Consider the following 19,053-nt stretch of genomic DNA (forward strand, 5'->3'; position numbering starts at 1 on the left):
CCATGCTCCCAGCAGTAAGAGCATGGAGTCCTGACCACTGGGCAGCCAGAGAATTCCCTGTTGCATATACCGATTCTTGGTTTAGTTTTTCATTGCCTCCCCCCATTCCTCCTATTTTCTTTCTTCACAGTACTGCTAAAACACTCTGGAGGAGTATAGATTTATACAATGTCACAGTGTTACTCTGTATAGCTTCCTTTTTGAATGCCTTAATAACAAAGGTACCTCTGTCTACTTCTTAGCCCTTTTCCCTTCTACTGCTATTAATTTTTTGCTTCTGCTAGATGTCCTGCTTGTTCTTGTCAGCATGTCTTTTCTTTAATGTTTTTGTTTAGTTATTCATTTTGCTTCTACTAAGAAATTGATTCACTCCAAATGATTATATGTATTTTTACCCCCACATCTTTGCTTTTAGACATTGTGTTTGACCTTCGAGTTCCATCTGAAAGACTGCTACTTTGGAGAAGGCTCTTCTCTGCTTTTCCTTAAAAAAATAAAAAGGAATAAACAAACTTATTAACCTTGTTTTCCTTGGAAACACCCTGTTGTTTAGTTGCCAGATCATAACTCTTAGAAAATCCCGTGGACTGTAGCCTGCCAGGCCCTTCTGTCTATGGGATTTCCCAGGAAAGACTACTGGAGTGGGGTGCCATTTCTTTCTCCAAGGGATCTTCCTGACCCAGGGGCGAAGTCTCCTGCGTCTCCTGCATAGCAGGCGAATTCTTTTGCTGTTCAACCACCTGGCAAGCCCCTGGAAACACCCTAGCATGGTGTTTCTGTATAGGATGTTTTTTTTTGTTTGTGATTGTTTTTTTCGGTGGCTTGTGGGAACTTATTAGTTCCCCGGCCAGGGATCAAACCCTGTCCCCAATACTGAAGTGCCAAGTCCTAACCACTAGACTGCCAGGGAAGTTCCCCATATAGGATGTTTATTTTTATTGCCAAGAATATTTTTAGTTGTCTGAATATTTGTCTTTTTCCCTAGCTTTTAAGTGCCTTGGGGATCAGGACTCAATCTTTGTGTTCTTGGCAGGAATAGACATTTCCTTCCACTTAATGTAATAGGGGCTCCATGTATTTTTTTCAATAGTAACTGTGATAATTAGCTGACAGAGTTCTTAGCATTGATTACTAATTGGGCAATTATGGACAGATTCTCAGTTTTACTTGAATAGATTTTTGCTTCTTTATGCCATGTTTCTGCTTTTAAGTATTTGAATATTATACATTATGCAATGAAAGGGTTCAATTCTAATTAATGGTATCTTGAAAGAACTTGAATATTTTCCTAACCTAAGAATTATTTTTTGAATGATGTCAGAGTAATTTTGTCTAACTTTGAAGTTTAAATATGCTGTATTTTTAAATTTTACTGTAATTGATTAGTGCAGTGGCTTCAGTAAAGTTTATTGATATGTAGTCATAAGCCACATTTGTTTTCGCTTGGTAGTCTACGAGGACTATATTGGGATGCAGTATTTTCTAGGAACATTGGGCTTCAATTTGAGAAAATGTGATTTAAAAGGTGAAATATCATTCCTGATCTTGTAAAAATTTGCCATTTTGATTACCTCTCTTGTTAGCCTATAGAGCATATCCATCAAGTTACTAGGCACATACAGTAACTGGCATATGTAAACGTGGTTATTTTCCTTGGAAACTTCTTGCCACATATCATTAACTGCTCTGTCTGATGTTTTCTAAACAAAATATTTATGGCTCTCTGTCTTTCAGGCTGGCATGGCTCTATATAAGATTGTCCCCAAAAACCCTTACTACTTTTGGTCTGTGATGAGCTTGATTATGCAGGTGAGTATGGCATTCAGAATGGGATTGAGATTTGCTTTTGTTTTTGTGTACAGTAATTGTCCTTAATGTGTCCTCTGAACATCTTGGGTAATGTGTTGCAGCATGTGTCAAACAGGGAGTTGATACACTGTCAGCTGATTTTTTTGAATTGAGGAGTTTTGGTATTCTTTATGAGTTGATATATTGGTTTATTTGTGTGTAATACACAGTGTATTTCCCCTTATCCTTAGATCTATTACTAGGTTGCTTGATCAAGTTATGAGCCTAGAAATGTTTGCTATTGTTGGTTAGTGAACAGATCATTGAACTGGGTGACCTTGTTTTGTCACTTCTTTCTGAGCCTCAGTCTGCTCTTTTGCCTAATGGAGATGCTTATCTCCCAGAGCTACTTTGAGGACAAAATAAGATACTGTGTATGAGAGGATGGGGAGGAAGGTGTTAAAATATAGCAGTTTAGAACAGAGAGACTCAGAGTAGCCTGCTTTTCAGATACTGGCTTTACCCCATGTCTTGAGCTGTTGCGAAATCTTTTTAACCTTAGTTTATCTGTAAAATAAGCATAATAACTACTCTGAAAGGTTGTTTACAGGAGGCAAATAAGCTCGGAGCAGAATCTTTGGCAATGTTAAAATGATTACTATCATGTATCAATTTTAATGATCAGTCTGAGGCAACTGTAGCTGTTAAGTAAGCCATGCTATAAATAGAAGAAATTGAAGAAATTGGCATTTCCTTTATAATATGTGAACATCTCAAGAAGACATTGCAAAAGCTTTTCTCTTCAAATGCTTGGTACCGTTTATCTATAATAAACAGTATAAACGTAACCCCCCTTAATATATTTCAAGAAAAATGTTTGAATGACCTATATAAAAGTTAGGTCATATTGTAGAAACTGTTTCAAGAATGTGTAAGATAATCTTAAGAAATCTCTTGTAAAGCAAACCATCTCTAATGTATCTTCTTGGTAAATTCAAATTAGGTCTGATATTTGACATAGTGGTTTGTTAATTATGGGCCAGAGTCACAATAATAGTCTGCATGGCGATAATATAAATAGTGCAAACAGGGAAGAAATTTGAATGAAACATGTATCTTTCTCCTCCAGTCTATATCAGCACAGGATGAAAACCTCTCAAAAACAATGTTTCTGCCCCTCGCTGAGAGAATGGTAGAAAAAATGGTGAAAGAGGACAAGATAGAAGCAGAGGCTGAAGTGAGTAGTTTAAACCTCACTTTTGTATTTGCATGTTTTTAATACTGTTACAACATTATGAATTGTTGCTTTATTCCCTTTAGAGAACTAGTTCCTCACTCTTGTCTTTTGTGTAAATATGAAACTGTGGAATTCCCCAGCCTAGGTATAGTGAGTGAAGGAGCTATTGTTTCTTGCATGCTTCCAGCAAGTGTTCTCTGCTGAGATATACACAGATAGGGGAGATACTATTGTCTGATTCTCACTGTTAATTTCATCTTATTTGAAGATAGTGTTCTTTTCTATTAGACAGCTTTTTAAAAACATAAATGACATATCTCTATTATTGAAAAGTTTCAGTGGTTACACTTTTTGTTTTTTCTATAAGGTTGAACTTTATTATATGATCCTGGAACGTTTGGGAAAGTACCAGGAAGCCTTGGATGTTATCAGAGGAAAATTAGGAGGTAATTGAGGGTCTGTTTCTTTACATACTTACCCATCTATATTATCAAACTTTTTGTTTTTCAGTTAGATAAAACATACCTTAACAGTTATTTATTTAGCCACGAGGGAGCATAATTATTTTTTCAATTGTTTAAAAATCATTAATGTTTTCTTCTTCTCTGAGCTGCTTTTCCATAGTCTTTCCTGTTTCTAAAAATTTGGTTAATCTTATTGATTTGCAATAGCACTTTACATGTTAAAGAAGTTAGAGCTCTTTTCTGTTGTTGTGAAAATACTTTTTTGCTTTTTGTTGGAAAATTTATTTGTATGAACTTCATAGATGGTGTTAAACTATTTCTCTGTTTTTAGACATTTATAACAATTTGTTTCCTAAATATTTACACATTTTAAATTTCCTTAGGAGAAATTCATGGGAATGTAGTTATTGTTTTGACAACTCTGGTTTTTAATTGTGACTTTTTGGTCAGTTTCTTTTATGGCCTCATAACTCTCATTAGGTCCAGCCATGAAAAGGATTTTGTTTCATACAAGTACTGTATATCCTTTACTAAAACCATAACAGTAACCGATAGTTTTAACTATTTTAATTATATAAAATGTAGGAAGAGTTTTGTTTTTATTTTTAATGTTGCTTTCTAACTTTGGCCTCCTTGCAGGTGAGTAGACGTCAACTTTGTATTTTTATTCAGTTAGGTTGTAGTTCTATGGATAAAGTTTAAATTTTCTATAGAAAATTCATAATGTAATTGTTGGCATGCTTAATCTGCTAAACTGTTTTAAAAGAACAGGGCAGATATAATTTGGTCAGAAATTTAATCCTAGTTTTTTTGTTCCCAGCTGTTGAAGAATTTGATTCATTTCTTTTCTTTTAATCTTCCTCCTAACATCTTCCCTTTCTCATCTTGTTCAAGTCCAAGCTTATTCAATGTTTTGAAAGTGTGTGGATGGTGAGTCTGTGGTCTAAATATACAAGTCCTCAGATACTCTTGGGATTTTATGTGTATCCCATATACTAGATCTTCAACTCAATATGTTCTGGATCCTTTTATTTTATCGGAAAACAGGATTTAAAAGTTTATATCAGAAATATACTATTTTTCTTTTCAGGAAAATAACCTTTAGTGAGATAGAACTTTGTATCTAACGGTGATCCCATTTTCTCAGAGAGGGAATTTTAAGAACGTGACAGTTTCCTTCTTGTATTTGGACTTTGTTCTGATTTCTGAGTGAAAATGAAACCAGCTTACTAACTTTTATTACTTTCAATTGTAGAGAAGTTGACAAGTGAGATTCAGAGTCGGGAAAATAAATGCATGGCTATGTATAAGAAACTGAGCAGGTGGCCAGAGTGTAACGCCCTTTCTCGGCGCCTCTTACTGAAAAAGTAAGTATTTGCTTCTTGGACTATGAGAGTAGAGTGGGGCTTTTTGATTTTTTTGGACTATATCTTTAGATTTCTGCGCATAAAGTGAAGTCCTTTAGTTGTGTGTCCTGGATATTTTTTAAAAGTTTTTGATGAGCCTTCATCTTTCAGTAAAGAAGTATAGTGAAACTTTTGCTACCAGGATGCTGAGTATTCAGAATGAATGCTGAAATTTCATTAATTTGTTAAACTAAGGATTGGTCTCCCCCCAGCCCACCTAGGAAGCACTGTGGCGGGTTTTCTATAATGAATATTAGGTTTTTAGACCTGGTTATTTTATTGAAGGAAAAAATAGCTTCTTAGAAGTATTTGACCTTAAAAATACCTTTGGAGTTGCTGCCCTTTTAGGGCTGTAGAAGAAACCCAGAGGGAAGATTGGATTTCTCCTAATGAAGACTAAAGTATCACTTAGAAAATAAGTTGAGTATCATGGTTCCTCAGGCAGATTTGTCACAACTTGGGTTTAATCCTGTGTGCACCATTCAATCTGATTTTAGCTCAGATGACTGGCAGTTCTATCTGACTTATTTCGATTCTGTCTTTCGACTGATTGAAGAGGCCTGGACTCCTCCTGCTGAAGGTGAACAGTAAGTTGTCCTTTTTCCTGAATTACAGCACTTTTTAATATGTTGTAGCAAAAAGATTTCCTTATAAGCCTAATTGAATTTTCTGTCTCAATAATGTATCTCTTTCAAAGAAAGATTTTTTTTTCGATTTTAAAATTTTAAAATAAATACATGCCCATTGTAAAAATCCTAAATTAGGACAGAAACGTATGGTGTGAAAAATGTTAGTTTCCAGGATGTTTTTTTCCTCAGTTTTATCAGGATATGATTGACAGAAATTACTCTTGATAATAGTTTGATATCTTCCAGATTTATTTGAAAAATACTTTGATATTTTCCAAATTTATTTATATTATGCATATACTAACATAACTATTCTTATTTAACATAAAAATTAGATGTAATGATTTACAACTTGATATTCTCCCATCTTACAATGTATCTTGGGCGTCTTTCCATATATAGTAAACACAGATTTGATTAATTCTTTTTAGTGACTTAAGAGAACTCCATTTTAGAAATGTACGAAATTCATTCAGTCTGTCTCCTGTTGATGGGTACTTGTATTGTTGCTAATTGCTGTTTTGGGGGCTATTACAGACAGTATTCATAAATAGGATCTTTTAAAAAAGTGAATAAGGAAATAGGATTCATGGTAACCAATTATGAAATGATGCTTACTTTATAATATTAACTAAGTCTCTAATTTTTCTCAGATTAATTTTCTTAGCACTAAAATTTACTTACATTTTTAATTAGGTAATATTTTATATATGCAAAATATATAAATAATGTTTTTTTAAGAAAACAGTAGAGGTGGTTAATCTCTGTAATAATCAGATGCCAGAACTGGGAGGAATCATGTGTCATGCTAACCATCAGAATATGCTCATAGCTTTTATTCTCATTTGTATTGTTTATTGTTGTACTTACTGTTATTTTTAATTTGTTTCTTGAAATCAGTTTGGCTTGACTTATAAGTTTTGGCACAGAACAGTAGAGGCACAAAATACCTTTTTCATGTGTTTATACCCAGCTCTTTAGAAGGAGAAGTACATTATTCTGCAGAAGAAGCTGTGAGGTTTATAGAAGATCGGATAGCAGAAGAATCTAAAAATTCTCGCCATCTCCGAGGACCACATCTAGCTAAACTGGAGCTGATTAGACGTTTACGAGGTCAAGGTTTTAATGATGAATACAAACTGGGTAAGAAGCTGTAATAATATTTGGGAACCATGGAGAAGGGATAGGGACATACTTGGTACCCAAGGGCGGTATCTGTTCTCTGAGGCCTACAGTATAAAGTTGTGTTTTGAGAAGCAAATGTCTTCATAACCTGAAAAAAATTACTGATGAATGGATCACTAATAAAATTAGGCCTCAGTCACACACGCAACTTGGCTTAACTTTAACATTTCTCTCTATGCCATCAGAGTCTTTGTCAGGCATTCTTTTGCTGACCTAACAATAATATCAAAATAAATTTCAAAGTAAAATAGCCAGTTCTGTAAAAGTTTGAGGATTTCAAGAAATGAATGAATGAATTTCTTGAAAATTTGCTCTAAGCACTCACAAAAACACTGACAAAATAACTTCTGGCCAAGTTAGAGCAGTTAACAGTTGAGAAAATTTATAAGGATAATGACAAGATGGGAGAGAAGAATGATTTGGATAGTAGAGGATTAAGAGAGACCTTCAGGAAATTTGATGAAGCGCTTAGATGTTTTTGTAAAATGGTTCTTGTTGAGCTTACTGCAGAAGAGTGAATGTGGTCATATTGTACTAGTTCACAGTTTTATGGGGATGAAGCACTACTCCCAGCCAAAATCTGCTCATATTAAGAATTAGAATTAGCTTTAGTTTTAGTTATACCCTAAATTTTGTTAGGTTTAGGATCGTGAACTTTAAAAACATTTTCAGTTTCTTTTTTCTTTTTGAAGACAAAGCTCCAAAGAACCTTTCCCCTCCCCCCCCCCATTCATCATTACAGAAATTTGGTTCTCATTAAAACTTGATTAAGAGGGTTTTTTTAGGGACCAGTTGTCTTCAGATGATGAGCACTTCTCAGTACCTAAAACCTATCCTAGAACATCTCTTTCCCTTCTAATCATGTAATTAGTGTTCTCTGCAGTTTATTCTGAAATTAACTGGCTATCTCTGTCATTCTATATGTCGATTATTTACAGCCAGTTTTGTATTCCATGTTGACTTCTTTCTTTGGGTCTACCTCAGTCACTTTAGTTTGTATTTATTCCCGAATTGCAAATGAAAATTGTTCATGTGCCTTTCAGCAAAATATTGTTAAAATATATTTCAAAGAATTGTTTTTTTTTTTTTTTTTTTTTCGGATTTCCCTGGTGGTCCAGTGGTTAGGACTCTGTGCTTCCACTTCAAGGGGCCTGGGTTCAATCCCAAGTTGAGGAAGTAGGATCCCACAAGCTGCATGGTGCAGGCAAAAAAAAAAAAAAAAAAAAATGCTTTCTTTCCAAAGATGGAAAGAAAAATATTTGGATCTGCTTTCACACTTGCTATTATATTCATCTCCTATCTTCCTCTTCCCTCTCACCCACCTGAATCTTATAAATTGGATTTGTCTAATGATTTAAGGGACTAGATCTGATAGATAGACTGCCTGATGAATTATGGACGGAGGTTTGTGACATTGTACAGGAGACAGGGATCAAGACCATCTCCATGGAAAAGAAATGCAAAAAGGCATAATGGCTGTCTGAGAAGGCCTTACAAATAGCTGAAAAGAAGAGAAGTGAAAAGCAAAGGAGAAAAGGAAAGTTACAAGCATCTGAATGCAGAGTTCCAAAGAATAGCAAGAAGAGATAAGAAAGCCTTCCTCAACGATCAATGTAAAGAAATAGAGGAAAACAACAGAATGGGAAAGACTAGAGATCTCTTCAAGAAAATTAGAGATACCAAGGGAACATTTCATGCAAAGATGGGCTCAATAAAGGACAGAAATGGTATGGACCTAACAGAAGCAGAAGATATTAAGAAGAGGTGGCAAGAATACACGGAAGAACTATACAAAAAGATCTTCACCACCAAGATAATCACAATGGTGTGATCACTCACCTAGAGCCAGACATCCTGGAATGTGAAGTCAAGTGGGCCTTAGAAAGCATCACTACGGACAAAGCTAGTGGAGGTGATGGAATTCCAGTTGAGCTATCTCAAATCCTGAAAGATGATGCTGTGAAAGTGCTGCACTCAATATGCCAGCAAATCTGGAAAACTCAGCAGTGGCCACAGGACTGGAAAGGGTCAGTTTTCATCCAATCCCAAAGAAAGGCAATGCCAGAGAATACTCAAACTACCACACAGTTGCACTCGTCTCACACGCTAGTAAAGTAATGCTCAAAATTCTCCAAGCCAGGCTTCAGCAATACGTGCACTGTGAACTTCCAGATGTTCAGGCTGGTTTTAGAAAAGGCAGAGGAACCAGAGATCAAATTGCCAACATCTGCTGGATCATGGAAAAAGCAAGAGAGTTCCAGAAAAACATCTATTTCTGCTTTATTGACTATGCCAAAGCCTTTGACTGTGTGGATCACAATACACTGTGGAAAATTCTGAAAGAGATGGGAATACCAGACCACCTGACCTGCCTCTTGAGAAATCTGTATGCAGATCAGGAAGCAACAGTTAGAACTGGACATGGAACAACAGACCGGTTCCAAATAGGAAAAGGAGTACGTCAAGGCTGTATATTGTCACTCTGCTTATTTAACTTCTATGCAGAGTACATCATGAGAAACACTGGGCTGGAAGAAGCATAGCTGGAATCAAGATTGCAGGGAGAAGTATCAATCACCTCAGATAGGCAGATGACACCACCCTTATGGCAGAAAGTGAAGAGGAACTAAAAAGCCTCTTGATGAAAGTGAAAGAGAGAGTGAAAAAGTTGGCTTAAAGCTCAACATTCAGAAAATGAAGATCATGTCATCTGGTCCCATCACTTCATGGCAAATAGATGGGGAAACAGTGTCAGACTTTACTTTTTGGGGCTCCAAACTCACTGCAAATGGTAATTGCAGCCATGAAATTAAAAGACGGTTACTCCTTGGAAGGAAAGTTATGACCAACCTAGATAGCATATTGAAAAGCAGAGACATTACTTTGCCGACTAAGGTCTGTCTAGTCAAGGCTGTGGTTTTTCCAGTGGTCACGTATGGATGTGAGAGTTGGACTGTGAAGAAAGCTGAGTGCCAAAGAATTGATGCTTTTGAACTGTGGTGTTGGAGAAGACTCTTGAGAGTCTTGGACTGCAAGGAGATCCAACCAATCCATTCTGAAGGAGATCAACCCTGGGATTTCTTTGGAAGGAATGATGCTAAAGCTGAAACTCCAGTACTTTGGCCACCTCATGCGAAGAGTTGACTCCTTGGAAAAAAGACTCTGATGCTGGGAGGGATTGGGGGCAGGAGGAGAAGGGGTCGACCGAGGATGAGATGGCTGGATGGCATCACTGACTCGATGGATGTGAGTCTGAGTGAACTCTGGGAGTTCGTGGTGGACAGGGAGGCCTGGTGTGCTGTGATTCATGGGGTCACAAAGAGTCAGACACGACTGAGCGACTGAACTGAACTGAACTGAACTGAACCTCCCCACACATAGGAAGTTTTTGTCTTTTTCTTACTAGTGAGTGATTCTTAGTCTCTTTTGGATCACAGAGACCTGTGAGAATCTGATTAAGGCTATGGAATCTCTGTTCCTAGGAACAGAAGGAACTGAGGCCTGAAATCTTACAGAGATCTTATTAAAAATCTCTGCTTCCTAAGTCTAGTTCAATTTGAGAGCATTCTACTTTTATTATTTTTATTTTTAATTTGAGGAAAAATAAAATGAGCTAGTAGCTTTCTGCATATCCAGGTTTAAATTTTACATTGTGACTTTGGAGTTATTGGCCCATGGCTCTTCCCATTGACTTTCTCTTCTGTTGGCATGCCTGTTAACAAACATTATCTTTCATGCAGTTAACATTTATTTAATATTTGTTAAGTAGTTCAAGAACTGGAGAAAAGCATGTTTGTTTAATGCTTGCGTATAGACTCAAGTATTTAAACTTTAATGAAAACTTTTTAACTATTTAAACTTCAGTTGAATGAAAGACTTCACATTTCCTCAGTGTAATAACTGAGTTGGTAAGATTCAACTTCTTTTTCAAGTATTCGTTTATTTTTAAACTAACAAGCCATCTTCCGGCCCTCATTGTCATCCTCATTCTCATTGAAGCAAAATTTTCATTTAATTGAAATAAATGTTTCTCAAATCAGACTTATCACTTAAATTAGAAATTTCTTTAGTCCGTGAATTATTTAGTGATATTTTACCCTCTTCTCTCTTAGGTGATCCAGAGGAATTAATGTTCCAGTATTTTAAAAAGTTTGGGGATAAACCTTGTTGTTTCACAGACCTCAAGGTGTTTGTTGACCTCTTGCCTGCTACACAGTGTACAAAAGTGAGTAGGGTTCTGTTGGTTACCTGTGTTTATTGTAACTAGGTTAAGAGTCCATGTTTCTTTTCTAAAATGGCTGAAAGTAGTGAGCATGAGATTATCAAGATATTGCTCTATCAAGCCAAGTAGTCTAGGTGCTGCAGATACAAGGCATAATTTCTTATAAAGCTGGACCTCAATGAGAATAAGCCCCTGGTAGGTAATTGAATTCTCCTGGTGTGTGTGTAGAGAGAGAGAAATAATATAGAGAGATTTGTATGTCTTTCACCCATTTTGCCTATTCAGATTTCACCCGTTTTATGTGCATTCATTTGTATGTATATGTGGGGTGTGTTTGTGTGTGTGTATTTAGTGTGTGTGGTGCATGTGGATTCATGTGGCCACTGCGTAGATAAGATGCGTAGTAGTTCTGCCACCAGAGTGCCCCCCATGTGCTGCCTACCCTTTTCTGCCCACAGCCACCTCCCTGTATCTCCTCCTTTACGCATCCCTCTTCCTTAGAAACTGCTAACATGTTTTCTTTTTCCACATTTTATCATTTTAAGAATGTTATATAATGGAATCATATTATGTATAACCTTCTTTACTCAGCATAATTCCCTGGAGTTCGTCTGTGTTGTTACATGTAACATGTTCATTGCTGGTACAGCAATATTATTTTGAATAATATTCCTTGATACGGATGTACCACAAGTTTCTTTAACTTGTTGAAGAACATCTGGGTGTCTCTGGTTTTAGGCTATTACAAATAGAGCTGCTGTGAACATTTGCATGCAGGTTTTTTATGTGAACCTAAGTCTTCATTTCTCTGAGAAAATGCCCAGGAGTTCAGCTGTGGGGTCTTATGGTAGCTGCATGTTTAGCTTTTTAGAGAAAAGGCCTAACTTTTCCATAGTGACTAGGTCTCTTAAATTCCTGTTAGCTATGTATGAGTCATCTGGTTTTTCTGCATCCTCATCAGCATTAGGTGTTACCACAGTTTTTTATTTTTGCCCTTCTGGTAAATATGCAGTGATGTTTCATTATGGTTTTAATGTGCATTTCCCTAATGGTTAATATTGTTAAACATTTTTTCATGTGCTGATTTGCCATCTGTATTTTCTCCTCAGTGAAATGTCTGTTATTATCTTTTGCTCATTTTCTAATTGATTTTTTTTTTTACTGTTGAAGTCGCTCAGTCGTGTCCGACTCTTTGCGACCCCATGGACTGTAGCCTACTAGGTTCCTCCGTCCATGGGATTTTCCAGGCCAGAGCACTGGAGTGGGTTGCCATTTCCTTCTCCAGAGCATCTTCCTGACCCAGGGATCAAACCCAGGTCTCCTGCATTATAGGCAGATGCTTTACCGTCTGAGCCACCAGGGATTTTTACTGTTGAATTTTGGGAATTCTTTAGATAGTCTTGATGTAAATCCTTTGTCAGATATGTGGTTTCAGATATTTTCTCCCAGACTATAGCTTGTCTTTTCATCCTTTTAATAGGATCCTTTGCAGAGCAAAGTTGTATTTTTGCCCATGTCATGGGAGTTACAGGATCTTAGCTCCCTGGCTGGGGGTCAAACCTTAGCAGTGAGTCCTAGCCACTGGACCACCAGGAAATTTCCAGAGTAAAATTTTAAAGTTTGATGAAGTCCAGTGGATTTTCCTTTAAATGTCTTGTCTCTGATTTTTTCAAAACTGTAGCAGTTAATTGCTGAATTTGTCAAATCACGATTTATTCTTGCTGAAGCAGTCATCAAATCTTAGGGATTTTTAAATAATAAACCTTGAAGGCCCAAATAGACATTTCTCTGGAGAAGACATGCAGTTGGCCTACAGGCACATGAAAATATATACAACATCACTAATTATTAGAGAAATGCAAATCAAAGCTACAATGAAGTTTCACCTCATACCAGTCAGAATGGGCTTCAACAAAAAGTCTGCAAAAAAACAGTCTGCAAATAATAAATGCTAGAGAGGGTATGGAGAAAAAGGAACCCTCCTATACTCTCGGTGGGACTGTAAATTTGTGCAGCCATTGTGGAAAACAATATGGAAGTTCCTTAAATCATTGAAAATAGAACTACCGTGTGATCTAGCAATCCTACTCCTGGCGTATAGCCAGAAAAGATGAAAACTCTAATTTGAAAAGATAACATGCATCCCAGTGTTCATAGCAGCACTGTGTATAGTAGTAAAGACAAGAAGGCAACCTAAGTATTCATCAGCATATAACTGTATAAAGAAGATATGGCATGTGTATGTCTATGTCTATACGCACACACATATATACATATATTGTTGTTTAGTTGCTAAGTCATGTCGACTGTTTCTCACCCCTATGGAGTGTAGCCCACCAGCCTTCTCTGTCCATGGAATTTCCCAGGCAAGAGTAGTGGAGTGGGTTGCCATTTCCTTCTCCAGGGGTCTTCCAACCCAGGGATTGAACTCACATCTCCTGTATTGGCAGGCGGATTCTTTACTATTGCACCACCAGGGAAGCCCTTACATACATACATGGTAGACATACACACACATGAAATGAGATATTCACTATAAAAAAGAATGAATGTTGCCATTTGCAGCCCAGATGGACCTAGAGATTATCATACTAAATGAAGAAGTCAGACAAATATATGATATAACTTATATGTGCAATCTAGAAAATAACACAGATGAACTTATTTACAAAACAGAAACAGACTCACAGATGTAGAAAGCAAAATTATGGTTACCAAAGAGGAATAAGGCGGGAAGGGACAAATTAGGAGTATTGTTTAACAGATACACACACTACTATATATAAAATAGATAAATAGCAGAAGAAACTATATTCAGTATCTTATAAAAGCCTATAATGTAAAAGAATCTGAAAAATAACGAAGTCACTTTTCTGTATATCTGAGACTAATACAATATTGTAGCAACTATACTTCAGTAAAGTTAAAGAAAAAAAAAAAAACCTTCATTTTGGAATAACTGCATTTATAGGAAAGTTACACTAGACCCTTCACCCAGCTTTCCCCAATGTTAACGTCTTAGAAACAGTGGTACATTTGTCAGAACTAAGAAACTGATACTGTTAATTGGCCTTGAGACTTTATTTGTATTTCTGTAGCTCGTCCATTAGTGTCCTTTATCTCTTCAGGGATCTAAGCCTGGGTACCATATGGTAGTTAATTGTCAACTATCAGGGTTTTTTTCATGTGATTAAATCAATGCAAATCAAGTACATGCTGAAGTGGCGAACCTTTAGACTCCTCATCCACAGCAACGTGTATTGGATCAGATTGTTCACCCATTAATGAGAACTTCATACCTTCTTGCATATTAAAGGTTTTTAAGCTTTTAGCCCCAAGTATCCTTGGGTAATGGGCAGTTGGAGTAGAACACCAGTTGGAAGAACAGTGTGCCCAAGGTAGGATAGAGCACTATATTAAGAAATACTAGTGTCTATCAAGAAAGTCTGTGACCTTTGGGTCAGCTTTACGTATAAAAAGCTCTTAATTAGTGGAGGTTGGAAGTCTTCCTGTCACAGGGCTCCCACCGTCTGTTCTTCCAGAAGGCTCTGTCACCGCATGTGGAATGAATGAAGCTCAGTGGGAGTGCAGTGGTGAGGACTGAGCGTTTGTCTCGTGACCTTCCCCTTAGTCCTCCTGCACTCAGTGCTCTGGCAGTCTTGAGGTTACACATCTAGGGCAGATGGAGCAGTGCTTTCTCAAACTGGTAAGTAGCCAGTGTTCTCTGTTGGATTCTGAAATGACTGCCACCATTCACTTTGGTTTAGAAAAGGTTAGTCTTGGAGTGGTGTTAATTAAGCTCAGACTAAGCTTTAGAAGTTTTCTAGATAAATTGTAACATATCCAGAAAAGAAGGTTCTAGGTTATACTTGAAAACCTTTGAGAAATGGTTATTGGAAGAGAGATTTTTGGTCTGGTGCTGATAGTACTTTATTTCTCCTAATTTGAAAAGCTCTCCTGTAGAAGAGGGATAAGAACAGGGACCAGCAAGAAGTTGTTGCAGGGAATTAAGAATTTGGCTCAGTGAGAAAAAGATCTTTTTTATAGTCACAATTCTCTAAAAACACAGTGTGTGGGTTTCCTGCTATTGGAGGGATTAAAGCAGAAAATAGAACCATGTGGGAGAGAGAGATTCATTCAGTAAGTGTCACCCATGTTACGTGCTGAGTGCTAAGGTAGGGAACAGTTGACCATGCTTCATAGTGCTTACCATCTTGTAAATTAAAGCATCAAATGATGGGAATGCATTAGAGGAGTGCTTACATCTCATTAAGCTGAGATTCATATAGGTTTGCTAGCACAGTTTCAGAACCAGAAGCTCTACTTTACCGACATGTTTGAAAATCTTAGGTCACCTCTGTGACCCCATATAGTAATAATCTACTGGGAGGAACCTTCTAGAAATAGCGAAATACCAGCAGTGTTGAGGTGGTCATTGTTCAGTGAGACAAAGGGTTGAAGGCTATTGCAGTGAGTTTTGTAGTCCTGTGTAAACTTTTTAATTGAGAGGGGTAATTATGCTGCCACAACTTGTTAAATGTAGGATGACTTCAGTAGCTAAAAATTCCGCCACTCAGCAGTATGTTTGTCAGAGGATTGTGGACTCTCGAAGTAAGGTTCACACAGAACTGCTGTCTGGCTGAATTAGGAGACACGTTCTAAAATGGAACTGGTCCCTAAGAATGGACCATACAGTTCAGATATCCCAAGTGTCTCACCCCTGGTGACATTTTTATATTTTGTTTACTTTGTCTTGGGATTTTAAGTTAACACTAAAATATTTCCAGTTTTTAAAGAAGCTTTTTGTATAGCAGTAAAACTGTAAAGTCTAGAACAGAGAATGAACATACTGTTTTATGACAAAACCTGTTGGGAGGCCTTAATAATAAACATAACTAGATATATAAAATGGTTTACAAGAAATATGAAATAGCTTATAAGAATGGAAGAGCTGGCAATAAAAATTAGGTGGGCATTTAATAAAAAACATGAAAACTAATGCCACAGAGTATTTGTTACAGATGTGGTTATCTGATCATAATAAAGTTAAAATTCATACAATTGTAGAGAAATTGAAGCAAAGTTGACAAATGTGAAACTGCATGATAAGTAGGAATTTTAATTTTTATTTCCATCTAAAAATTACATGTATAAAACTGAAGAAGTCAAATGGTACTACAAGGCTTATCTTGAAAACCAATTGCAGCTCTTTGCCTTCTCCAGCCCTGGTTCTAGCTCTGTGCAGACAAATTACTTTGAACTCTTAACTGTTTCTTTTGTTATTTAATGCTGTATTTCTAAATTTTACACTCATATAGTTCTTTATTTTTATGATTACAGTCTTCATCTGTTGGTATCCTGTTGTGTGTGTGGGTTTAGTTGCTAAGTCATGTCCGATTCTTTGTAACGCCATGGATTGTAGCCCACCACACTCCTCTGTCTATGGGATCCTACTGTGGAAAGCAATAATTTCATTTCTAACATCCTACTTCTCTTACTTTCCCCTCAATATAGTATAGTCATTATTCACTGTTTATATTTTTATGACTAAATATTCACAGCTGAGCCACTTTATATATGGAGATTATAGCTTTTTTACACAACTTTCTTTCTTGGAGTTAATGTTTTTGTTTTTTGTTCATTTCACCCCAATCAGTCTGACAGAACCATGAACGTTTAAAACGCCTCTCACTGGGTTGTCTGAAATGTGAGGTTAATAGATCCGTTCCAGTCTCCCCTTGAGTCTACAGTGTCTCTGGTTCAGCTTCTCCTGGGGGTGAAGGAAAACCCTGACTTCTGCTGGGTTTAAGAATTCACTCAGTGACCTTGGGAGGGGTCTAACTTTTTAGAATTTAACAGATTCTCCTGTTGAAGTTTCACCAGAACTTTAGCTTTCAGACATACTTCCTGCCTTTAATTTCTGAGTCTTCCAAGGCTCCGCAGCTAGAAGAGGCTTGCTGTTTATTGGTGGCCTCCCCATTGCATACTACTGGATTCCAGCATTCTTGACCCCATACATTGGTTATTACCTACCACCTGCCCTTGTGCCTTGTATCTTTTGAAATCTTGTTAATGCTTTTTACTTGCTGTCATCTCTTCACTTTTCACATGTTCTAGATCCTTATGGGTGAATCCTTTTTTTGTTCTTCACTGTCATCTTCATAGGATCTTGGAAGGGAGTGAAAATGGCCTATGTTTAATAAATGTGTAGTTGGAACTTTTTTTTCCTTTAAAATAATGTATTGATTTTGGATCATAAAATAGAGGGAAGACACAAAATATAGTGACCCCTTGGCTGCATTTCTCTTCCATAAACACCTTTAGAACCCCAGATTTGTGCTGCTCAAGCATTCTCTCACATCCTGACAGCTGCAAAGTATAGCATCCAAGCATGTGTGACATGTAAACTGGTACCCTGACTGCAAGGTAGGGGTCCCTTCCAGTTAAGTCTTCTAACTCATTTTTGCCAGTAGTGCAACTGAACTGGTTGTGGAACTCACGTTTTTAAAAATTTATTCTATATTTAGAGAATTAAAAACATTTTAATACAAGATGCTACCATAGGGATGGAATTTCCTAGTCCAGTGGTTAGGACCCTGATTCCACTGCAGGGGACCACAGGTTTGATACCTGGTTGGGGAACTAAGATGTTGCACATCACACGGTGTGGCCCCCCCCAAAAGATGTTACCATTGGAAAAACTGGGCGAAGGGTACACAGGATCTGTGTTATTTCTTACAACTTCATGCAAATCTATAATTATCTCAAAGCTTTAATCAAAAAAACAATTTAAGGCTATTGACATTCCCTTCAGTATATAGTGTTTCCTTTAAGAATTTATTTGTAGTATAATAGAGTATTTGTTTTAGGGTAATTGTTCTTTTTTACAGTCTTCCTAAATAAACTTTTTCATTGCTACATTGTATATTATGTTAATGTGTTATGATTTAAGAAACATTTTCACAGGTCTTTTCATCTTTTAATGCTTATACTGCATGGTGTTAGCATTAACACTTTTGACCAGCAGTGAATGTTTCACATGTGCCTGTTTTGCTGGAGTTTCACCAGCAAGTGTGCTGTTAGAAGTGTTTTGTTGGCAATTTTGGTAGACAGAAAATGGGACTTTAATTTGTATTTCTCCTTGATGTCTTTTTCTAGACCATTTCAGTATTTGTTAATTGTGACCTACTAAAGATGAGTTCCATTTTCAGACCTGTACTTTTTTTTTTTTTTTTCCAACTTTGCAGTTCATTAATCAGTTACTCGGAGTGGTTCCTTTGTCAACACCAACAGAGGATAAGCTGGCGCTGCCCGCCGACATCAGAGCTCTGCAGCGACATTTGTGTGTGGTGCAGCTGACGAGGTTACTTGGCTTGTACCACACGATGGATAAGAACCAGAAGCTGAGTGTGGTCAGAGAACTGATGTTAAGGTACCAGCATGGACTGGAATTTGGTGAGCAACCTTTCAAAGTGTTCAGTAGTTCCCTGCTCTGCTAAGACTTAGAAGTCAAGTTTTGTTGTTTTTTTTTCTTAATGTCTGTATACTTTCTTTTTTTAATTGGAGGCTAATTGCTCATAGCACGCTATTTTAATGCTTTTGGCAGGAAAAATATTTTATCAAGTGGGAACTCTATCCAAGTAATAAAATGCAAAGCCTTTCTTGAGCTTGGAGTTTTAAAAAAATTTGATAGGCCCCCAGATCCCATGTTCTTCTTGAGCTGGTGAGCCCACTTTTCATCACATTGGGACTCAGATGAGTTGCAGAGTTTATGATAATTGTCACATTTTCTGCTTGTAGGCCTTAGTATTCTTAATATATAGACTGTGTAAATGAACAAAAAGAATGTTGTAAATTGTGAGGTATATATTTAGTTTAGAAGTAGATGATGTTTGAATTATTTAGATTGTGTGATAAAATATAAATTAAATTATCTAAGTGGATGATATTAGTATTTCTCTAACTGTATTCTAAAAAATTAGGTGAGGTAATGAGCATATTTTATTAGTTATACATGGCTCTTGATGTCTGTTCTTTCCTTCTCTTGAAACCTTTCACAACCTTTCACATAGTCCTTTTGGAACTATTTGGAGTATCACCTCTGTTCTGAAAGCCTTTTGCT

At 36.8% G+C, this 19,053-nt stretch overlaps 1 protein-coding gene across 4 annotated transcripts in view; it reads left to right on the forward strand.

Moving 5' to 3' along the window:
- The window catches only part of NAA25 (N-alpha-acetyltransferase 25, NatB auxiliary subunit), a 65,325-nt gene that overhangs the window by 16,595 nt on the left and 29,677 nt on the right, over positions 1-19,053 (forward strand). For all 4 annotated transcript variants that reach the window (XM_060401259.1, XM_060401261.1, XM_004017405.6 and 1 more), the window contains exons 5-12: positions 1,735-1,809; positions 2,918-3,025; positions 3,393-3,471; positions 4,745-4,856; positions 5,393-5,482; positions 6,498-6,667; positions 10,822-10,934; positions 18,179-18,386. In XM_060401259.1, the coding sequence (XP_060257242.1) occupies positions 1,735-1,809; positions 2,918-3,025; positions 3,393-3,471; positions 4,745-4,856; positions 5,393-5,482; positions 6,498-6,667; positions 10,822-10,934; positions 18,179-18,386 (955 nt within the window). The remainder of the gene's footprint in view (positions 1-1,734; positions 1,810-2,917; positions 3,026-3,392; positions 3,472-4,744; positions 4,857-5,392; positions 5,483-6,497; positions 6,668-10,821; positions 10,935-18,178; positions 18,387-19,053) is intronic.

The sequence above is a fragment of the Ovis aries genome, chromosome 17, assembly GCF_016772045.2.
Source record: "Ovis aries strain OAR_USU_Benz2616 breed Rambouillet chromosome 17, ARS-UI_Ramb_v3.0, whole genome shotgun sequence".
Taxonomy (NCBI): Eukaryota; Metazoa; Chordata; class Mammalia; order Artiodactyla; family Bovidae; genus Ovis; species Ovis aries.